This window comes from Bos javanicus, chromosome 17, assembly GCF_032452875.1.
Source record: "Bos javanicus breed banteng chromosome 17, ARS-OSU_banteng_1.0, whole genome shotgun sequence".
Taxonomy (NCBI): Eukaryota; Metazoa; Chordata; class Mammalia; order Artiodactyla; family Bovidae; genus Bos; species Bos javanicus.
The window spans coordinates 70,298,557-70,319,945 of NC_083884.1; the positions used below are offsets into that span (position 1 = coordinate 70,298,557).

At 41.6% G+C, this 21,389-nt stretch overlaps 2 protein-coding genes across 14 annotated transcripts in view; one reads left to right on the forward strand and one right to left on the reverse strand.

Moving 5' to 3' along the window:
• The window catches only part of MORC2 (MORC family CW-type zinc finger 2), a 42,931-nt gene extending 37,605 nt beyond the window's left edge, over positions 1–5,326 (reverse strand). For 11 of the 13 annotated variants that reach the window (XM_061385389.1, XM_061385387.1, XM_061385380.1 and 8 more), the window contains exon 1: positions 3,759–5,326. In XM_061385389.1, coding sequence (XP_061241373.1) covers positions 3,759–3,826 — 68 coding nt within the window. In that variant the 5' untranslated portion in view covers positions 3,827–5,326. The remainder of the gene's footprint in view (positions 1–3,758) is intronic. The other 2 variants (XM_061385379.1, XM_061385390.1) reach the window with 2 other exon arrangements.
• Positions 5,299–14,843, forward strand: TUG1 (taurine up-regulated 1; the record flags this gene model as incomplete). The annotated part of the gene is made up of 2 exons (XM_061383858.1): positions 5,299–7,683; positions 8,789–14,843. A coding segment is annotated over one exon (465 nt), but the record flags the coding sequence as incomplete, so codon positions are not given.
• Positions 14,844–21,389: the final 6,546 nt, after the last annotated feature.

Sequence of the window (21,389 nt, forward strand, 5' to 3'; positions counted from 1 at the left end):
AGATATGCAGTCCAGAGTTAATTGCCTTAACTGCCAGAAAATAAAGCTGAAAAATTCCAGGGCAACCTTTTTACATTCAAAGGCTTTAATATATGTAGTGTGAACCCATATTTCAACAGGAATATAAATCACAAGAAACGTAAAGTTGAAAGGTTCCTCTACCTTCACTTCCCATATCAATAAAACAACTCAAAGATATCAAATGGCTGGGACAGTAAGCTTTTAAATGTGCCAACAGGAGTAGACATACACAGCAGGCATCTTATCCATAAGCACCCTGCTCTATCAAACCGCTTAACAATACTGCAAACAGAATGACCTAAGATATGTACCTTCTGCCAAAGGAACATCACGACTATTACTCCATCTTGAATCTAGCACCTAGACTGCTCATGGACTTTCAGCAGCAGTCACAAAACCCACCACACCAAACAGCAGTAAAATCATAAAACTATTTTTATTCAAAAACCCTAATTTCAATCATCTCGTATCACCAATTTGCAGTATTTTAAAGAAATTCACCTAAGACTTTCATGTTAGAATTTCCCAGACCTGCCTCAAACCCTTACTGATATAATCAAGTTAATGTAGAACAATACCAAAACAATAATAATTCTAAGCAGGTGTTTATTATCTTCAACAGATGCTCCCGAACTTATTAAAAATTAATCTGCCCTAATGACCATCCCCAAACATCAAGTTGCTATCACACTGACCAATTTTTGGTTTATATGAGCTAATATTATAACTAGAACAAATAACTGTCATTATCTATTTGATATTTACTATGAACTATGTGCAATCTAATTACTTTATAAACATTATTTTATACAATCCTCATAAACATTGTCAGATTAGTCCTGTTTTGTAAATGATGAAACTGAGGCTCATATAAGTAGACCTACCCAAGAACACAGCCAGGAAGCAAAGAGAAGCCTGGCTGGCTCCCAAGCCCATGCTCTTTCTACTGCATCACACTGATTCCTACCCTTCTATCCTGGATTCTGCTAAATGGGTGCTAAGGATTCATTTCTTTCACAATATACACCATGGCAATTTATAGATATCAGACAGCCTAAAATGGTCTTGTGTTTTTTTAATTATAAAAAGGGAGAAGGGAAACCCTCCCTTCTCTGAAGGTTAACACCATACCACTTAACCCAGTGGACACATCTACCATCCTTACCATTAACAAGTCACATTTTCTGAAAAATTTTAAATTTGTTTCCTCTAGAAATGAACTTCCAGTCCGGTCACAATAAAGGTCTTGAAACTGGTTACAAACCAAAAACTTATCTAGGTGTTCTGGGCTTCATATTTTCTTCTCGTAGAACTGGATACATTCAAAAGTAAACAACTTCTAAGGTCTGATCCAGATAATAAATTCCAGAGCTTCCAAAATGATACATCTGACTCTCAAAAACATTTATGCAAGCAAGTGGTTCCAGTTCAACACAGTAAGGCAAATTCCCAGAAAATTCTCCAATTTCAAACAAGAGACTTAACTGAGGTTCAATTCTTTCCCTCTGCTCTGTTCTGTTTTCAATAAGCCATAAAATAGCAACAGAAATGAAATATCCCAGAATCCTCAATTTAAGAGGTTCACTGAGATAAACTAAAATTTATCTCCTGGCCAGAATACTGGAGAGGGTAGCCTTTCCCTTCTCCAGGGGATCTTCCCAACCCAGGGATCAAACCCAGGTCTCCCTGAATTGAAGGCGGATTCATTACCAGCTAAGCCACAAGGGAAGCCCAGTCTAAAATTGAAGACTTTCAAAACGGAAAGTAAACCTTCTGGCATATATACAAGGAAACAAGCCTTTAAAGGTAAAACTGACTACAGCTGGTGTTGCCTAATGGTTAAAAGCACTAATCATGTGGCCAGATAAATCTTACCGCTTTGAAGCGGTGCCTTGAAGCTGCCTTGAAGCTGTGTAACCTCTGGCATGTAATAATCTCTTTGAACTTCAGTCTTCTCAAATGCAAAACAAGAATAATCCTTACTCTAGTAGGATTGCTAAAATGATGATTTTTGACCATGTTTAAATGTGACTGGCAGAAGCCACAGTCCCTGGTAACTCAGATGGTATGGCTCAGATGGTAAAGAATCTGCCTGCAATGCAGGAGACCCAGGTTCCATCCCTGGGTTGGCAACGTCCCCCAGAAAAGGGAATGGCTACTACCCACTCCAGTATCCTTGCCTGGAGAATTCCACGGACAGAGGAACCTGGTAGGCCACAGACCATGCAGCTTCGAGTCAAATGTGACTGAGCAATTAACACTTTCACTTTTCACTATCGTTTTATTATCAAATACAATCTTCAGGTAAGCTAAAACAAGAACCCAGAATCTAATGTCTCCAGTCTCCTTCAACGGTCTTCCAAGATCATCACATAGTCTGTCATTCCAAATTTGGCCCCTCACCCCAAAACTCAGAACTGAGTTTATCAAACACAATCTGTGAACAAAGTGGCCTTCAACTGCTTGTTCTTAATGTGGCAGCTCAAATACAAACAAGGATACTAAAGGTTCTGCTCCTGGCTATGCCATGAGCAAGATGGGTATAACTTTTGATCAGAGACCTTATCTAGTTGGATTTCAGATTCATCAGGCTGCGACACAAAACTACACCTAGGTGACCTCTACAATCCCTACTCTAATACTCTGGTTCAGTAAGAACCTTCCTAAACAAAACCAGGCTCTCATTTGGCAATTCACTACTCAGAAAAATTTTATTTCCTTCATAAGAAAAACAGCAATCAAAAAATTACAGATATTATCACAAATACGTGGTTATTTTCTGTAAACAGTTATTGTATTACTGTACTATTACTTGCCAGCTAAAGTTACTGTACTATTACTTGAAAACTGGAGTCTATATTCTCAATCCTGAAGGTGGTTCTTCTGATCTCTGGACCATTCATTAAGCTGCTCACCACTTCTCCAGTACTAAAATGAGAAACTTACCTTCATCTCAAAAGTGCCAAATGAATGTACTAAAAGACTAAACAATGATGCCCTCATTGCATCAACTCCAAAAAAGTGGGAGTAAGGATTAACCTTGAAATATTTCAGATCAATGGAGTGATGGCAATCTCTTCACAAACTCAAAGAACTACAAACACAGCATGTATTCAATGATTTGTGAAACTTTGGTGGAAAGGCTATTTAAATCATGGATTTAATCCAGTTATCACTTCCTGCTTAACATATTAAAAACTACTTTGGATGAGGATAAATTTCCCAGAAAAATAAAGCAAACTGTTTTCTAGGGGGAAAAATAACTTCTTCTCACAAGTTGTCATTTAAATGTCTTCATTCTTTTTTCTGCATCAGACAGGCTGAATGAAAAATCCAACGCCGACACTGGTTTTGGGGGAAAAAAAAGACTTGTTATTACCCAACTGTATTGGCTGTTGACACCAAAGACAAGGAGTTGAATAGTCCAATTTTTGGCGATCCAAGAAGAGTATTTGTTGGATTCCTATCAAACACTTGAATGAAACTCAATACACAGACTCCAAGGAATTAGTTTGCCTTCTATCAAATAAACTTTGATCCAGTAAAGGAAGATCATATTCTTCTGGATTAGCAACAGACATTTCACTGATCTCAGTTCTTCCATACAGAGCTCAAGACTCCTCCAATGACACATCCCAAAAAAAAAAAAAAAATGCGAGACTTCCTGGGAAAGACTTCCATATGAATATCGAGCAATGAGTTATCAGTGACCTCAAAGGCACCTACAGAATACTTACGAATTTGTGTGTAGATATTCAAAGGTTAGCTGAGCTCGATTCAGACTGCTGTAATTCGAGAAAGCCATGATTGCGGTGATGTCTCCAGTTCTTTAACCACTAATTGGGAAATACAAGCTTACAATGGAATAGATTTTTCAGGACTCCTTCCAGTGAAGAGTTGGTAAATCTCTGCTCCTCAGTTAAGCAAAGTTATCTACTTTTCCATCTATAATATATTCAAAAAAACGTCTAAAACAAAAACTGATTTCTTAATCTTTTTTATCCTCTCAATGATTACGATGTAATACTTTGGAATAAACTACGTCATAAATCTGTAGTCTTAAGGAACTTTAGCATGAATTTGCGATAATTCACTGAGTGGAATGTGGTTCGTCCTAGAGTAGCTGATACTGGAGTTGGCGATTTAATTACTGCTCCATCTTCACGTTCTTCCGAGTTTTTTGTTGTTGTTGTTCCTCTAAATTTCCTGTGAGGAAATTCACCAATCCGGAAACTTACCAATCCGGAAATCTAGCAACTGCAGTCATAAAACTGGATAGCCACACACGTCTTCGCCATCAATGATCCCAGGATCCTTAAATAAGCCTCAGACTGGCGATCACGATGTTGCTCGAGTGCATATGGCGTTAGTTTCGGCTTCACCACCTACCAACTGAAAGATTTCCTAAGCGCTGAAGACCGATTTCCGTTTTCAAAGCCAGATCAAACCTAGCTTGCTGTGCGCCCCAATTTCCTCAGGGTAGTGAGTCAAATTACCTCACAGTGGCCCACTAAGTCGCCACAGAATTGACCCACCCAATCAACTAGGGCGGACCGCGCCCCTCCCCCTTTCCCTCAGACAGCGGCCTCAGCCTCTCAGGCCCTCACTGGGCCTCGGTCCCGTGGTCTCCTCCTCACGGAGACAAATTAGTCCCAGTTTTCAAGGCCCGGATTGAGGGCAGTGGCGAGAGCACCACCTGACCGGGCGTTGCCCAGCGCTCACAGCTGCCTTTGTCCCTCCCCACGGAATTGGAACCCAACAACCGCAGGGCGCTCTTGGAACCATGTGCTGCCGCCACCTCCGCGTCCGCCGCCGCCGCCGCGAGACCAGCCGCCCTCGCGCCGCGCTAGATGAGATGGTGACGGGACTCAGCACTACAAAATTCGGCGACTAGGGCTGCTCCGCCGCTCCCGCCACGGCCACCTCTTTGTCTCCGCTAGTGCACACAACCCGGGCCGCCTCGCGCACTCCCCGACGCCCCAAGTCCCCGAGGCCTCCGCGGCGCATTCCGCCAATCATAGAGCCGCAGCTCCTCCCGCCCCCGCCCTGATGCGACGCCTCCTGATTGGTGGGTAGCGTGTCTCCACGTGACCGGATTTTGTTGCCGGGCCCGCCCCTGTCACGTGAGTGCGCGCGCCTCTCTTCCTGCTTTCTTGACCCTCTCCGCCATTTAAAGAAACAGTACCGGGGGCGGGCCGAGCGACGCAGCCGGGACGGCAGCTGCAGCGCGGACCGGAGGAGCCATCTTGTCTCGTCGCCGGGGAGTCAGGCCCCTAACTCAAAGAAGCCCTGGCGCGCCCTCCCCCCCTTCCCGGTCTGGTAGGGCGAAGGAGCGGGCGCGCGGTCGATCGAGCGATCGGTTGGCGGCTCTTTCTCCTGCTCTGGCATCCAGCTCTTGGGGCGCAGGCCCGGCCGCCGCGGCGCGCGCCCGGTGGCCGTTGGCGCTCGCGCCGCGTCTTTCTTCTCGTACGCAGAACTCGGGCGGCGGCCTATGCGTTTGCGATTCGACGAGGAGTCGTCCGGGTTGTTGGCGGCGGCGGGCAGCTGCTCCGCCCCGCTCCCGGGGAGGCGGCGGCGGCGGGATTTGGCGCGGCCGGGGAAGCTGGGGTGGCCGGGGCCGGCCTGGAGGCCTGGCGCCACCCTTCGGGGCCTGCAAGGACCCAGTTGGGGGGGCAGGAGGGAGCCGGGGGATGGTTGGTGGTGGGCTTTCTACTTTGCCTTTTCCTCCTTATGCCGCCTTAGTGAGGGGCGGGAGCTCTGGCGGCAACTCCGGGGTGGAGAAGCGAGCTCCGGAGTCGGAAGAGCTGTGTTTGCTTCCGGGCCTAGCCACCAGCTGGCCGAGTGACCTTAAGCAAGTCACTCAGTAATTTGTCTGCGCCTCAGTTTCCTCCTCTATCAACGTTTGTGGGATTGAAAGCGCTTTGTAAACCATAAAGCGTCGGTGGATGAAAGGAATGATTATTGTTCGTTATGGTTGGCTTTTTTTTTTTTTTTTTTGGAGTTGTAAGAAAACTTAGAAATTCCCAGTCCTTGGATATTGAACCTGGAAACCTTGGATTGGAGATGGAGATCCCCAAACTCCCTGAAATTGTGTGCAGAAGTTAGTGGGAATATGCAATTAAGGGAAATGAGGATCCATCGCCATCAAGTTTTCAGAGGGGGCTGTGACCCGGAAGAGTTAAGAACCACAGTTCCTTTGCCACAAGGAGGAAACTGAGGCTTAGATGTCATTTGGGACCCGTAACAATCAAGTTGAAGCCCCTGTTGAATCCTTGGGATATGTGAGCTGTTCTATGCATAGTGGCTACTCGGGGTAACAACACTCCACTGCTTGGCTTCTGTTCTGAGTCCTTTCACGATGGGTTGCCTGAAGGGCGGCTGATGCTTATGGTACAGTGACACCCAATATAAAGCAGCTGAAACTAGGAGTGGATGTGTTCTCTAGTGTCAAGAAGCCTATTCAATCTTTGGCCCAACAACTTTTTATTTTCTGGTGCCTGACTACCTTTCTGACTCTTTCATTGACCATTTTCCATGACCATGGTTGCCATCCGTTACTTGCTCTTGTTTTATATTCTTAGCTCCGTGTGGTTGGTAGTGAGCAGGCTTATTTTTAAATGGTGCTGCCAAGTCCAGCTAATTAATGGTGCAGGTGGGTTTTTAGCAAGCTGTCTCACTGGAATAGACTGAACTAGACATGGAATTCCTGAAGATGTTTGTTTTTATTAATTGAAGGTTGACATTCTCTGAAAAGTTGTGTTAGAACTTCCTCTGAACCTCAAAGTCAGTAGTCTGGAAGTGTTTCAAACCTTAACTTTCCTCCCTGCCTGCTTTGTATTCTCTTTGCTTGCAAGTGTGTTATTAAGATGGCCAAAATGCCAGTTTTTGCTTCTTTGTTAATTGTCAGCTGCTTTTTATCAGATTCCAGGCCATTGTCCAGCAAACACTATAGAAATGTTTGAACACTTGGATTTCAAACATTTTCGTTTTGTGGAGTGGTGCTTACCGTGGTACAGCTCTAAGTAAGCAAATGCAAACACACTTAAGTGTTTTGTCTGTTAGGTGTTAGCCGGTTCTGCTATTTCATACAAATGTCTGGAAAAAATCAATTGACTGTTCCCTTTACCTGGAGGGCAGAGACAAATGATCTCAATTCCAGAGAAATGACTGTTTTGGAGACAAATGTGTTGGTCTTTTAGCTCTTTTGTAATTAAATCTGGATGTACCTCAAAAGAATCTTGAGACTGTGGTGATACTATGCTTTCCTCAGGAGAAAGGAGGAGAAAACCAACTGGAACTCAAAGCTTGAAATTCTGTGACAAAACATGAACGGTCCAGAATAGGAGGTTGAAAGGGTTTCACTTTCACTACAGCGTTCTGCACTCGCTGGAACCGATGTCTTTCAGTGTAATCACCGCGTGGGCTCCAGATTTCCAGAATTTCAAGAACTGGATCTGGGACCTGGAAGAAAATACCAGGGTGTGACAGGAACTCGGGAGCTGGACTTGTTTTTGAATTTGAGGAGTGTTGTCCTTGTTTTGAAAAAGAGACAATGACTGAGCAAGCACTGCCACCAGCGCTATTACTGGAAATTCGGAGACCTGAGTTTTCACCAAACGCTCAGTGCATACTCTGGCGATGCTTCATCCAAAGTGAACTACGGTACTTGCCATTTTCCAAAATGCCTTTTTCTTTACCATCTCTGCACATTTGTTCATGCTGTGTTCTGTATCCTGGAATACCCTCCTCTGCTTCTTCATCTGTCAAAACTGCCATTTCCTCAATATCCAACTCAGATGCTCTCTTCTCCATGAATCTCTTAACCTTAGGCAGAAATTAACCTTTTTTAAGTTTTTTAATGTTTTCTTTTTTTAATATATCTATCATTATATACAGTAGCTTATAAAGTACTTTTTTGTGTGCATTGCATTAGTTCTCTTTACAGGTAACAGCCCCTTGAAAGCAGAACTTTTGCCCAGACATGTTAACCACATATGATGAAGCTTTAGTAGAAAGAAGAAATTTAGAGACCAGGCTGTCGCCAAATAAGCACTCAATATTTGCTTAGTTGCTGTGTGATAACCTAATTCTTGATTATTGAAAAAGTCATTAATTATGGGCCATGTCTCCTCCTTTACTTGATGTTTTATTATTTTTTAATTCTAACTTTAAAAAGATTTTAGGGACCCCTCAAATATGAAGAGAAACAACCATATTGCATAGGGTATAATAGAGGAGGGCAAGGGTTTTGTTCCTGTATACCTTACTCTCTCCTGCTCAAGATGGAATCATTAAAATTAAAGTTAAGGATAAGTTTTACAAGTATTGATATGTTATAAGACAGTTTGTGAAAGGCATTGGAAAAGGAAGAACAGCAGTGTCTCCTTTGCTTTGGTGTTTGTATATCAACTTAAATCCAGTTCTCAGACCACCTGGGAGCCACTTTGTTCTCCCCCACCAACCACTGCCCAGGAATCTGAATACAGATAAATTACTCCCCCAGAGTATGAGAATTGGAGCCATTCCTATTTGCTGCTTCCTGAAACAGTTTGTCCTCAAGAGTCCAAAAACAGTCTTTGTCTGAGAACTCTCTGTTCTTAGCATCACTGATTATTAATCGTAAGCTCCCCCCCTCCCCGCCCCCCCGCATTTGTCAAGAATCAGTATCCATCAGGCAGTGGGTGTGCTGACAGCAGCACCACCCCAATGTCCTGTGTTTCTAATGCCAAGCATTTGCTATCTCATGTTTTGTCACTCTCCTCTCCAGTCCTGTGCCTCCTGGTTGCCGAGTGTTCATCTGGATCTTCTGATCACCTTTGTGCTATTCCATCAGCCTACAGATCTGGTACCTGGATTTTTGCCCATGGTGATGGATTCTGCCACCTCAGTGCTGAAGAAGACATCATTCCAGTGGACCACTGTGATCTAGGAGGCGTATCCAGCGAATCATGATGTGGCCTTCACCTCCACTCCTGTCCTGTTCTACCCAGATTCAACACAGCCTTTTGTAGTGAAGTTCAACTTCTCAAGCCAAATAGCTGAAGCTGTTTTATCACAACAAAGGTTCAGCTTGTTCCATAAGTGTGCATTTCGTTTCTCCAGTTAAAGCTTTCAGAGACACATAATAAATTTGGACCAGGGGATTTTTAGTTATCAGCACTGTCTGAAGAATGGCAGCATCTTTTTGAGAACCATATCGGACCACGCCCCACTGTCTCAAATGATTGAAATTCAGGAATTGTCTAATCTGGACCCCATTCTTTTTCCATTTCAAATCTGTAGTAGCCTACTGAATGAGCAAGCAGATATTCTGACCCGTTGGGATCAAAACAAAGGCACAGTGAACTCACAGCATCTTCTTTGGGATTACTCAGGAACCAGAACTTTTCACACAAATGTAAGAAATTCTACCAAGGAATCCCTTTACCTAACAGCATCTCATAAAGCTCCAATCAGATTCCAGAAAAGGCCTCTTGATACATCCAGGTAGAACCTATATGGTAATCCCTTACGTTTATCTAGCACTTTACAGTTTCAAAGCACTTTCACTTGTATTAATCTTATTAATTACCAAATAACTCAAATTATAATCCCTTTTTGCAGATAAGGAAATGGAAATTTAAAAGTTATCCAAGGTTACACAGCTGCAAAATGGTAGAAGCCAGGCCTTCTGACTCCCAGTCCAGTTCTGTCTTTGGAATTAACTTAGCCTCTATTTTATGTGCAGTGTTAAAATAACTGGAGATTTGGAACCCCAGAAAAGTTTTCAACTTCCTGATCTCAGTCAGTGCCCTCAGTCAGTCAGGATGTCAGAGACGTGATTTTGCCATAGTTGTGCCTGGACCTGAAGTCCATGGCATCCTCTCTGAGGTTTGGCAGTAGTAGACTGTCTTTATGGTAGTATATTCATCTGACAACAAGATTACCGATTAGAAAACACAAAGCTACTTTTAGATCTTTCATCCATCTTTGTGGTCTTCCCAAAGATGGCCTAGTTGATTGGGAATCCCTGTTGATTCCATGTCTTCCTTTTTCTTTTTTTAATTCTTATTAATATTCCCAGACACCAACTCTGTGGTCCTCTATCCCCAAATTAATATTTACATAGAATGAGCCATCAGTTTTTTTTAGAACAGTACTGTTCATATGTATGTGTGTATGTATATATTTGATATACACATGTAATATGTACCATATATAAAGAGCTTCTGTAGTCCAATAATGTGGTAAAATACTGTAAAATGTGTCCCCTTCCCTGATTGTTAATGCAGTATAGTGTATTAAAGGATCTCAAAAGGCTTACATAAAGAGCCTCATTTAGTTGTTTGGCCCAGTGTGTCCTAAGTTTAATCAAATACATAATGTTATTTTTGTAGCATTTCTTTTAATGGAATGGGAAAACTTCTTTAGAGCAATATAGCCAGTGTTTCCTGATTGCCAACATAACTGCCCTGGAGACCTAGGAATAAACAGTATCTTTGGAACTCTCCACCTCCCCCCCTTTTTCTTGTCAATAACTTCTTGAATTAGTATGTCTTTATCATCTGAGAACCCTACATCTTGACAGTTAGCTTTGTTTTCTGTCAAAGAAACCTCTAGAAGATTTGTGGGGATACATGGGAGAGGGGTGTGGGGAAGTTAATTCTGCCAGAAAGATGGATTAATTCTATGATGTTTAGCAATATACTTGTCTCATAGAATTGTGCTGTAAATCTAGTTTAAGGGAACTATATCTCAGGTGAGTGAGGAGGGAAGAGGAGAAAAATAGAGTAAAAGGGAATGGATAAGAAGGAGATATTTTCTTAGGATTTAAGTTGTGGCCCATTGAAATCTTATAATACTTGGAGTCATCCAGGCAAGGACTTCTTGAAATAATATTTACAAAGAAACTAATGCATTTTGCAGTCACTTGCTGACTGCAGAAAACCCAGCGCTATTGTCACTTAAAACCAATACCCTTGCCCTGATAGTCACTTAAAGCCCAATCAGGCGATCTGAGTTTGTAGCAGACTGGAATGTTAACTTCTTCATTTTGTAATGTGACCCACATTAGAGAAGGAATAAATAGGAAAATGCTTTGGCTTACCACAGGCTTTGCTCACAGTTTCTGGTTTCTGTGACCTATTTTTTTTATTTCAGCATTTTGTGAACCATCTTACTCTTAGATCATTGGTTTTCCAAAGGCTTTGTGGCCATGAAGCACTTTGAATGAAAACTTTATGGAAGCCCAGAGTAAAAGTGAAGCTGCTCTGGAGGAAGCAGAAGTGGGGGGCCTGAAACCTGCCACAAGCATCTTACTTTACCATCATGGTGACACCTAAGGAGACTTCCTTACAACAACTAGAAATCTTCAGAACACAGTTTGGAAACCACTGCCCTAGACAACAGTACGACCTGAATGGCATTCTGTTCTGTACCTCTACCCAACACGTCGGTGTTCAGTTGATAATGAGCATTCTTAGGAATACTCAGTGCAAGAAGATGGACATATCTTTGCCCCCAAGATTAGTCATATGGGCTGAAAGTAATATCAAAGAGACCTAGAATAATAGCCCTCTAACCACAAATAGACTTCCAGTGATTCCTGAATGATACAGCCACAGAGCAATTTGTACGTTACACTGACAAACCCCCTTATTCAACTTCTTCCACAAACACCGGATGCTCTAGTGGTACTTAAGATGCATGACCTTGAAGTCTTGATCCTCCTTGAATACAGTGAACACCAAGTATTGAAGCTGATGTTAAAGTCGATGCCTCATTGAGGCAGTATTAGACCAGTTGTACATTGGACCTCCCATTCTCAGCTATGGTACTCTACTTCGTGTGCAAGGGATAACCATAAACTATGAAAGCAGAATTCAGAGACTGGCAACATTACCGAAAAGGGCACCTGATGATGATTCATCTTCTCAAACTACGTCACTATCACTCAGCCATTGGCAGTTACACTACTGCTTGGTTTTTATTCCATTTAACTGCTGTTTCCAGAATAAAGAAGCAAATAACCTCTGAAAAACTGCTAAAACAATTCCTCCATCACTGGCACATCTGCCTGTTCTGCTCAGAAATTAGTACTCAGCTCTACATGTAATACCTGATCCACAAGAGACAATCTCTGAACACCCTTTTCTTGTGTGTGTAATTTAAAATGTGGCCATTGTAAAAATTTTCTTCCAGCCAATGAGAGAGTTTAAGATGAATCTTTTGATGTCTGATACCATCAGTTGTTGATGTTAATGATATTTAGAGGTAGGCCTTTGGATCAGGCCTTGATAGCTTACTTGGTGGGCATCTCAAATTCCATATCTACCTTTTTGCTGGAAATGTAGACTAACGTGAAAGGAAATCTACAAAGCCTGCAGCTAAAGAGTTTTAGCAATAGGCTCAAGCTTCTTGAGTCTTCCCAATGTCACAAGACCACAGTCCCTTGTCCTTGTGGATGTTTCCATGGAATTTCATCTGTTGTTTTAACTGAATCACAGTGGCTGACTTCATTTCTTGTCATGAAGTACTCTCAGGCATTAAGACAACTTGTCTGTTCAGGAGGGATTTGATACATGAATTCCCAGACCAGATCATGTAGAACAAGTAGACTTTAATCCATGCCCTGAGAAAAAAATCTTATTTCTTCAGAATTGACTCAAGGGCCAGCTGTCCTCAACTACTTTAATGAATGCACTGGTTAAAAGTTGGGAATGTTTATATCTTTGTCTCTTATCCTCTACACTAATTGTGATTATGTGACTCAGTGTACAAATCATCAAACAAAGCCTAAGTGGTTATTCTATACTGCTCATTTTCAACAAAATCTGATGACTAGCCTGCTTGTGTATATACAACTATTATTTGTAAAGAAGAAATTGTCTACAAACTCGGTTTTTTCACTACCTTCATAATGTCAACTCGATTTTCTTTTTCTCCTGGACTTGACCGGAAGATACATTGATCTATCACTGCCAGTCATTCCCTTTAACCCTGTTAAAATGAGAGACTTAAAAAGGTAAAGATGATCATCTGTTCAAGAGTCTAATGTATGCTGTGTATAAGAATTGATGGTGGAAAAAGCCTAAAACTCAAACCTAGTAACTGTCTCCATGCCTCAGATCTCATCTTGCAGCAGTACCATTCAACCAGTCTGAGGCCTTGACTTGTTGATAAGATGTTTCTCAGAGATGAGCTGAATTACAGAAGATGGAGACTTGATTACCAAAGAAAGTAGGGCCAACCTTGGTGAACCTGGCTCTCCCAACCCTATCACTCCCAGATGTAGCATAGACTCCTAAACAGAACCTCAAGTCTGGATTTAAGAGATACCCTTCTCCTGAGCTGAAAGTTCTTGGACAGATCAGCAGGAAAGTGAAAGTTGCTATACCTGACTGGCCCTTTAAGATCAGAAAATTGTATCTAGAGTAAACCGTATGGATTAACCCTGGAATACTCAGGGTTAAAGCTAATTTACAGAACTTCAACATTAAACTGCCTGTTTTTCCAGATCTTAGCCTGGCTACTGATATGACTGGCCCTGCTGAAGGTACCTTACTTACTTGTCTATTTACCTGATTCAGCCATTGCCTGCCTTTCTGACATATTGCTGCAATCCGACACTGTCCTTCAGAAGACTACAGCTGATCTCGGCTATCTTATATCCGTTTCCACCAAGAAGTTTTGAACAGAAGCAACCTGTACTTCTGTAGTCTCCAGGACTTGATGTTCACAACAGGAAGGAGCATGCTACATACTCCTTGACCAGCAGCTTTTTTTTTTTTTTTTAACTGCAGAGTAAGTCTCTATGCATATATATATTAGATCACCATTTTCAGCATTTGGGACCTTCTCTGCCAGATCTGAAGGAGCAGAGCAGATTGAAAGCATTGTCCATTCCTCCATTCTATGGTCATACGGAGATGAATCTGATTTACAGTATTCACAGAAACGTACCAGTTCAACTTGGCAAAAGACTTAAAGGAACATAAAACTTTTCCACTGAACTTAAAATTTACCACTGACTTGAGGAAGTCTCACAGAACTCTTTGCCAGTGGGAGGCTGGTTGTCCTGTTTCATGTCAGCAAGACAGTTGGGCTCTCAGGCTCATGCCGACTGAGTTTACTTACATTGAAACTCTGTATCATCCAGATATGCTATTGGACATGATTATTCCATTCAGATGGATTACAAGCCTCCTGAGTAGAAGACAAACTTACTACTCATGATTTTTTCGAGAATACTTTTATCATCAAGGAAGGAACAATGCCAGTGGTTACCATTCAACTTTATGAGTACAGATTAAACTTTTTCAGTATCTGGTCTTACCACTGACATCAGTTGTTTTTGATTGACCAGCCTCCATTCCATTCCTTTGTAACGACTCCCTGATGTTTCTTCGAACCTCCTCTCCCTTTCTTCAGTCCACATGGTTCAGTCTGACCTAATCTTAGGTTTCATGGATGGACATGTAATTCAGACCTGATCAATCAGCACAGTCCATCTCCTTGACCATAGTGATTGATGCAGGATTGGTCATGTGATTCAAGTTGGTCCAGTGATTCTCAACCCTAAGAGTTTTAGTGAACTACGGAAGAGAAGCTCTTTACTGAGAATGCTTAGCTCTGTAGGATGAAAAGCTCAAACCAACAGGGCCCAACATATCAAATGAGCCAGTCGGAGAATGAAGCCAGTACAGAGGAAAATGGAGCCAAATGATGGAGAGACTTGAGTCCTGATGACAACGTTTGTGCCCCTGGATCAAACCGTGCCTGAAGCTAGTATATCCCCTGGACTTTTCAGTTATGTGAATCAATAAATACCCTTCTTTGCTTAAGTTACTTTGAGTTGGGTTTCTGTTACTTGAAATTGAGTCCTAAGATACTTGTCTACCAATATCAGAATCTTTATTAAACTAGAGGTCAAGGCCACACTGATATTATTTTCCAGTCCAGAAGATAGAGTGGAACAAGAGCTGACATGTTTAAGTTACTGCAGAAGCATAAAAATTAATTACATGGTAGAAAAATATAGTAAAAAATCTAAATGCTTATCAGCAAAGAATTTGTTATAACCACTATAAAACACCTGGTTCAACCATATAAGGACATTTACATGTCTGTTGTAAAGAATAAAATACACTTATTACATATGGGCATGGAAAAATGGCCATAATTTATTAAGTGAAACAAACCATTGCTAGAAAAATGTGTAGTATGAACTCATCTAGGAATTTGTTTATGTTCATAATGCAGAGTCTCAGTGTAGATTACATGACTTTCAACTTTATACATTTCTGTACTTGAATATTTTACACTACTCACATTTAAACTCTTATTTCAAAATAAAGAATTTTAAAAATTAAATATAATGCTTACTGTTCAACCTTGACAAGTTACTTAACACTGAGCCTGTTTTGTCAAATAATTTAAAAGACCTGCCTTTATATTAGTGAATATTTAGATAAATATATTCATCCATTACTCAAACTGATGACTCTTGAACCTTTCTGAGCTTGGTAACTTCCTTAATTTTTACTGTCTGAGTGTATTTGGCTTATAAACTATAATTTTGGTGTTCATCAAAGGTTATTCTAGTTCTCAACCAACATTAATCTATTTAAGACCTCTTGCAGTGTTCACACTAGGCAGAGAGGAGGATAAAGTCACATTCTCCTTGAAATCTTTGAGTATTCGGATCTTCCTGCAGTCAAAGTCAATAATGGCCTTCTACTGCTAAATCCATTACATAAACATCTGAATGTTCAGCAGCACAACAACTCCCACCAGCATCCTGACTCAAGTGTCATTTCCCTCCTTCCCTGCCGGCTATTGCTCCTTTGTAGGTTCAGTTCTCAGTATTGGTATAGCAGACATCCATTGATTTTTGTCTCCTACCCCCACCTTTTTTTTAGTGATAGGTACCCATTTTTCCTTCAGAATGCTACTCTTTGCCATTCTGTGGGAATGCTGTAAATGACAGTATTTTTGTCTCATGCCCCCTGACTCAGGTTGGATTGTGTGATCCAAGCTTGTACAATATAAATTCTCCTCCCACCAGGACTTTGAGTCTTAAGAGAGGTGACACAAAATTATAGGAACTGAGTCCTGATTGTAGTGTCCCAAGGAAATCATAGGAGTTACATGAAGACATCCCCAAAGATGCCCTAGTTTCTGTTGTCAAAACCTGATTATCCAGATTTTCCATTGTTTGTGAGACCACCATATATCTTCATTGTTTTTGTCAAACAAAGTGGGTTTTTTTTTTTTTTTGCTTGTAACCAAATGACTGGTTACAGAAATTGTTAACAGTTAAATAGTAGGCTTCAAACCCTCAGAAGCATGGGGGATCTGGAATTGATTATTGCACTGATTGAATTAAAGGCAGCAGGAACACTTGCTGTCTGTGGACTGGGGTGGGGGTGGAGGGCAATGAGCCACTTAAAATGGCAAAAAAGCTAGTAGAGATACTCCCCGTGTCATTGGGATCTTGTACCTGTTGAGAAAACATCTGGATGATCAGGTAGCTGTTGATAGTAGAACAATCTGAAGTGGATATGGAAGGTTAAGACCACTTGAGTTAGGCATGCTTAATTATAAACTAAAACTTGGAGATTGATTCCACAAGTTGCAGAATTATGAGGGCAATTTGCCATATTACTAAGATTTTTTGTGAAAAAGTTTGAATAGAGACTGACATGTAATATTGGTATCTGGGAAGATTCAAAAGACTTGGAAATTTTCAACCCACGTATACCTCAGGAATAAAAATGTAGGTCTTCCCACTAGTCAAAAACTCTTGACTGAAGGAAAAATACAGTGTATAAGCAAGGAAGAAGAGAACGCACAGTTGGCTGTCCACAACCACAAGTTCTGCACCTGGATTCAACATGGATCACACTTGACAGTTGAATCTGGGGATGCGGCACCCATGGGTGCAGAAAGCCAACTGTAGTATGCCATTTACCCAAGAGACTTGAGCATCCTGAAATATTGGTATCCACTGGGGTCCTGGAACCAGTCACCTATGCATACCTTAGGAGAACCAGCTCTAGCCCTGTGACTTGTAGAAATAAGTCTGTATAGCTTCTACCCATATTTCCTACCTTGTCTTTTTATCCCTCTCCTCCATTTCAATACTTTGCCCCTCATACTTCCTGGCTGAAGTTCGAGCATGTTCCAAGTTACCCCAATCAAACTTTCCTCCATTGGACCTGAGCTATTCTGCTGGCAGTGTTCCCCCAAACTAATACGGGTGTGCTGGTGATGATTAGGCACCAGTAAATCCATAGATAGTAGACTGTCAAGATGGGGTTCAGATCTAGAGGGGAATGACTATCACCCAGAAATCTAGATTTGACACTGAAGGTGTTAACTAGAAATCATTTTAGATTATTTCCCCTGAGAAGATGGAATTCATTCTCTACAGTATGTTGAATGGAGTCATTTATAAAGTTGTTCTAAAGAATGCATGTACTGGAAAGCCAAGGGTAGACAGCTGCATTTGCCTACTCAGTGTGCTTTCCCCCTTTTTTCTGAGAATAGCACCTCACCTTCCCTTTGGGAAGCTAGCCAGCAGATAATATGTAAGAGGCATGTAAGTTCCTGTTACTGAGATTTCCTCAGTTCAGGTTCTTGATTTTCTTGAATGTTACGCTGCTCTGATTTTTGAGAGCTGCCTCATATCCCTCCAGTAAATTACACTGCCTGAGAAGACTGTTAACCTATCACTGTACTAGGTACCTCCTGTACAACCATATGCAGAGGCTCAGTTGCCAGAGTTGAGTTTTGTTCCTTACAGTCCAAGAACCCAACCAAAGCAGTGGCCCTCCTATGTCTTAGGTCTTCTTGCCCTATAGACGGTCTGAGAAATCTCATCCAGTTTCATGGCTTTGTGGTTTCTGACTGCATGTTGATAAATTTCAGACTCCTATCTTAAGTCCAGGCATATTCCCTGAGCTCCATGTCTGAATGACCACCTGTTGTCTGGATATTCCCCCATTTATTTGACATCCAGATACCTTGCAGAGTAGGAAATGGCAACCCACTCCAGTGTTCTTGCCTGGAAAATGTCATGGACCGAGGAGCCTGTTGGTCTACAGTCCATGGAGTCACAAAGGCTCAGACACAATTAAGCATACACACAGGCACACATTACAACACTAACCCCACCATTTCCCCTTCAATCTGCTGTTCTTCCACTGTTTCCTTTTCTCGATAAATGGCACCCTCCTCCACTGTTTCTCAAACCACCACACAGACATCATTCCTGACGCTTTCTTCTCTCTCACCCCAGATACCCTAGTCAGCCATTAAATCCCGTGATGTGTCATTTAAACACACTCCGCAACCATCTCCATGTCCATCACATTTGTCCGCGGGAACAGTGTGTCGCTGGGACTTGGCGCTTTTCTAGCGATGTTACTCCCAAACACGGTTGTCTTCCTTCAGCCCGTTCTTGGAAGAGCTGATTGTGTCACTCCTCTGCCTAAAATCTTTTAGTCATTTCCCCCATTTCACAATAAAATCTAAACTTTTATTATAAAATTTTATCCTTGTTTACAAGGCTCTTGATTATCTTACTCTTCAACTTTGTAACGTCATTATCTTTCACCATGTCAGTTACAGCCAGTTTTGTATGTTGGAGTTTCCTATAATATTTCATGTGAAAAAAGAGAGAAGGGGAAGAGTCCATTAAGAGAAAAAATCAAATTCCATTAAAACTCAGAACTACCCAATTAATTACTTACTGCCGCAAATACTGTAATTTATTTTCTTCCCAAATTTCTCTTTTCATGAAGTTTCTCAATTAAATCTGATATGTGCAACTACTATTCAAACAGAACTCCAGAGAACAACCAAATCCATACCTCACATCATACACATACCAGAAGGACTACAGATGTAAATGTTGAAATGAAAATTATTGGAAGAATTTTTAGGAGACTATAATTTTATAACAGGAGATCATAAGTGAAACAAGAAGCCTAGAAACCCTAAAGGAAATTACATGTTTGACTACATAAGCAGAAATTTGGGAAAACCTGTAAAAGATGCATGATAGACTGGGGAAATATTTCCCACATAAATGACAGATTAAGATTAGTATGGCTAATATACAAAGAGTTACCACAAATTCATCCCTACAAAACAATCACACCGGTAGAGCACCCAATAGGCAACTCAAGAAATCTAAAATTTCAACAGTAATAGTCACCAACCATTTATTTAGTGTTTGCTATAGACTAGATAGAATTTTGGGTACTTTACAAGTATATCTCTTTCAATTCTCACAACTTACCCTATGAAATAAATAATATCCCTGTTTTTCAGCTAAGGAAATAGGCTCAGAGGAATGAAGTAACTTGCTCAAGTTATACAGTGGCTAGTCACACATCTTAAACCAGGACACAGACTTGGGTGGAATGACTCCAGAATCCTTGAACCATTATGCTTGTCTGCATTTCACTAAGCATATGGAAGAGGATCAAGTGTACACGTGGTCAGTAAGATGTGAAGCAAAGCAACAAGGTACCATAAGTCACTGTCAACCAGATGGCAACAATCTGTCGATCAGAAGAGCAGTGACCTCTGGTACTGGCAAGAATTAGGGTCAGTGAAAACTTCCATACGTTATGGGTGGGAATGTGATTTGTTCCAGCCATCTTTTAGAAGGTAATCTCATCATATTGATTAAAAATTTTTAAATGCATCTTGTGGCTCAGCTGTTAAAGAATCCACCTGCAACGCAGGAGACCTGGGTTCGATCCCTGGGTTGTGAAGATCCCCTGGAGAAGGGAAAGGCTACCCACTCTAGTATTCTGGCCTGGAGAATTCCACGGACTATATAGTCCATGGGGTTGCAAAGAGTCAGACATGACTGAATGGCTTTTCTTTTTTCTTTAACCCAACAGTGCTACTTCAAAGACCCCATCTCAGAACTAAGAGCACTGAGATATAAATAAGGACATCCATACAACAGGTGTACTGCAACGTGCCTAAGGTAGCAAAAGAATGGAAATGACAGCCCATCAAAAAGAGTGCTTGAATCACTTACAGAAGAACTATATTCTGGAGCATTATGCAGCTGTTAAAATGAGTCAGATATCTAGCTCTTAACCTCTGGCATGTCAATGATGTATTTCTTAAGCAAAAAGAAATTTTCAGAGTTGTGTATTATCATGATAACCCATTTTTGTGAAAATGAAACATACAGCTGTGTTTAAATGATCATGAAAGAAAGGCGGGAGGACATGGAGCAGGCTGAACAGTGAAAGTGGAAGTCACTCAGGCGTGTCCAACTCTTTGCAAACCCCGTGGACAGCACAGTCCATGGAACTCTCCAGGCCAAAATACTGGAATGGGTAGCCTTTCCTTTCTCCAAGGGATCTTCCCAACCCAGGGATCAAACCCAGGTCTCCCGCACTGCAGGAGGATTCTTTTACCAGCTGAGCTACAAGGGAAGCCCAAGAATACTGGAGTGGTAGCCTATCCCTTCTCCAGGGGGACTTCCTGACCCAGGAATCGAACCAGAGTCTCTTGCATTGCAGGTGGATGGATTCTTTACTAACTGAGCTATCAGGGAAGCCCTGCAGCAGGCTGCTATGGTTTAAAATAAAGGGTTTGGAGAAAGTTAGTATTTTATACATATTGGCATTGTTTAAGTACTTATTGAAAACACATTTTCTTTTAATTTAAAAACATACTCATTTCTAAGAAAAATAATGTATAATTTTAAGAAGCAGTTAGAACTTGCTGCCATCTATGGGGTCGCACAGAGTCGGACACAACTGAAGTGACTTAGTGGTCCAGTGGTTAAGAATCTGCCGCCAATGCAGGGAACATGGGTTTGACCCTTGGTCTTGGAAGATTGCAGGTGTTGCAAGGCAACTAAGCCTGTGAGCTGCAACTACTGAGCCCATGCTCCCTAGAGCCTGTGCTACGCAAGAGAATCCACTGCAGCAAGAAGCCCACACTCACCACTGGTGGAGAAAGCCTGTATGTAGCAACCAAGACCCAGTACAGCTAAAAATAAAAATTTTTTAGAAAAGGAAGAAGCAGTTGAATTGCAACTGGACTTTTTCATATTAGAATATGCTAATGGAAGAGTGATGATCAAACAAGAGCGCAACAAACAGTGACAGTTGCTTACGTTCTACACGTTTAGGGTTGCCTTTGGAAGGTGCTTGGGTTCCAGATGACTAGTCTTCAACCATTGGTGAGGCCACTGTCTGTAGCAGAAAAGGGGCTATCCGATGCGGTGCCCTTCTGACAAAGACCTGTTGTCTCCCTGTAACTGTTCTTCCTAGAGTAAACCCCACATTTCCCAGCCTTCCTTGCAGATAGATAGAACCCATTGATTCAACTTTTGCTTGTGGGGTGTG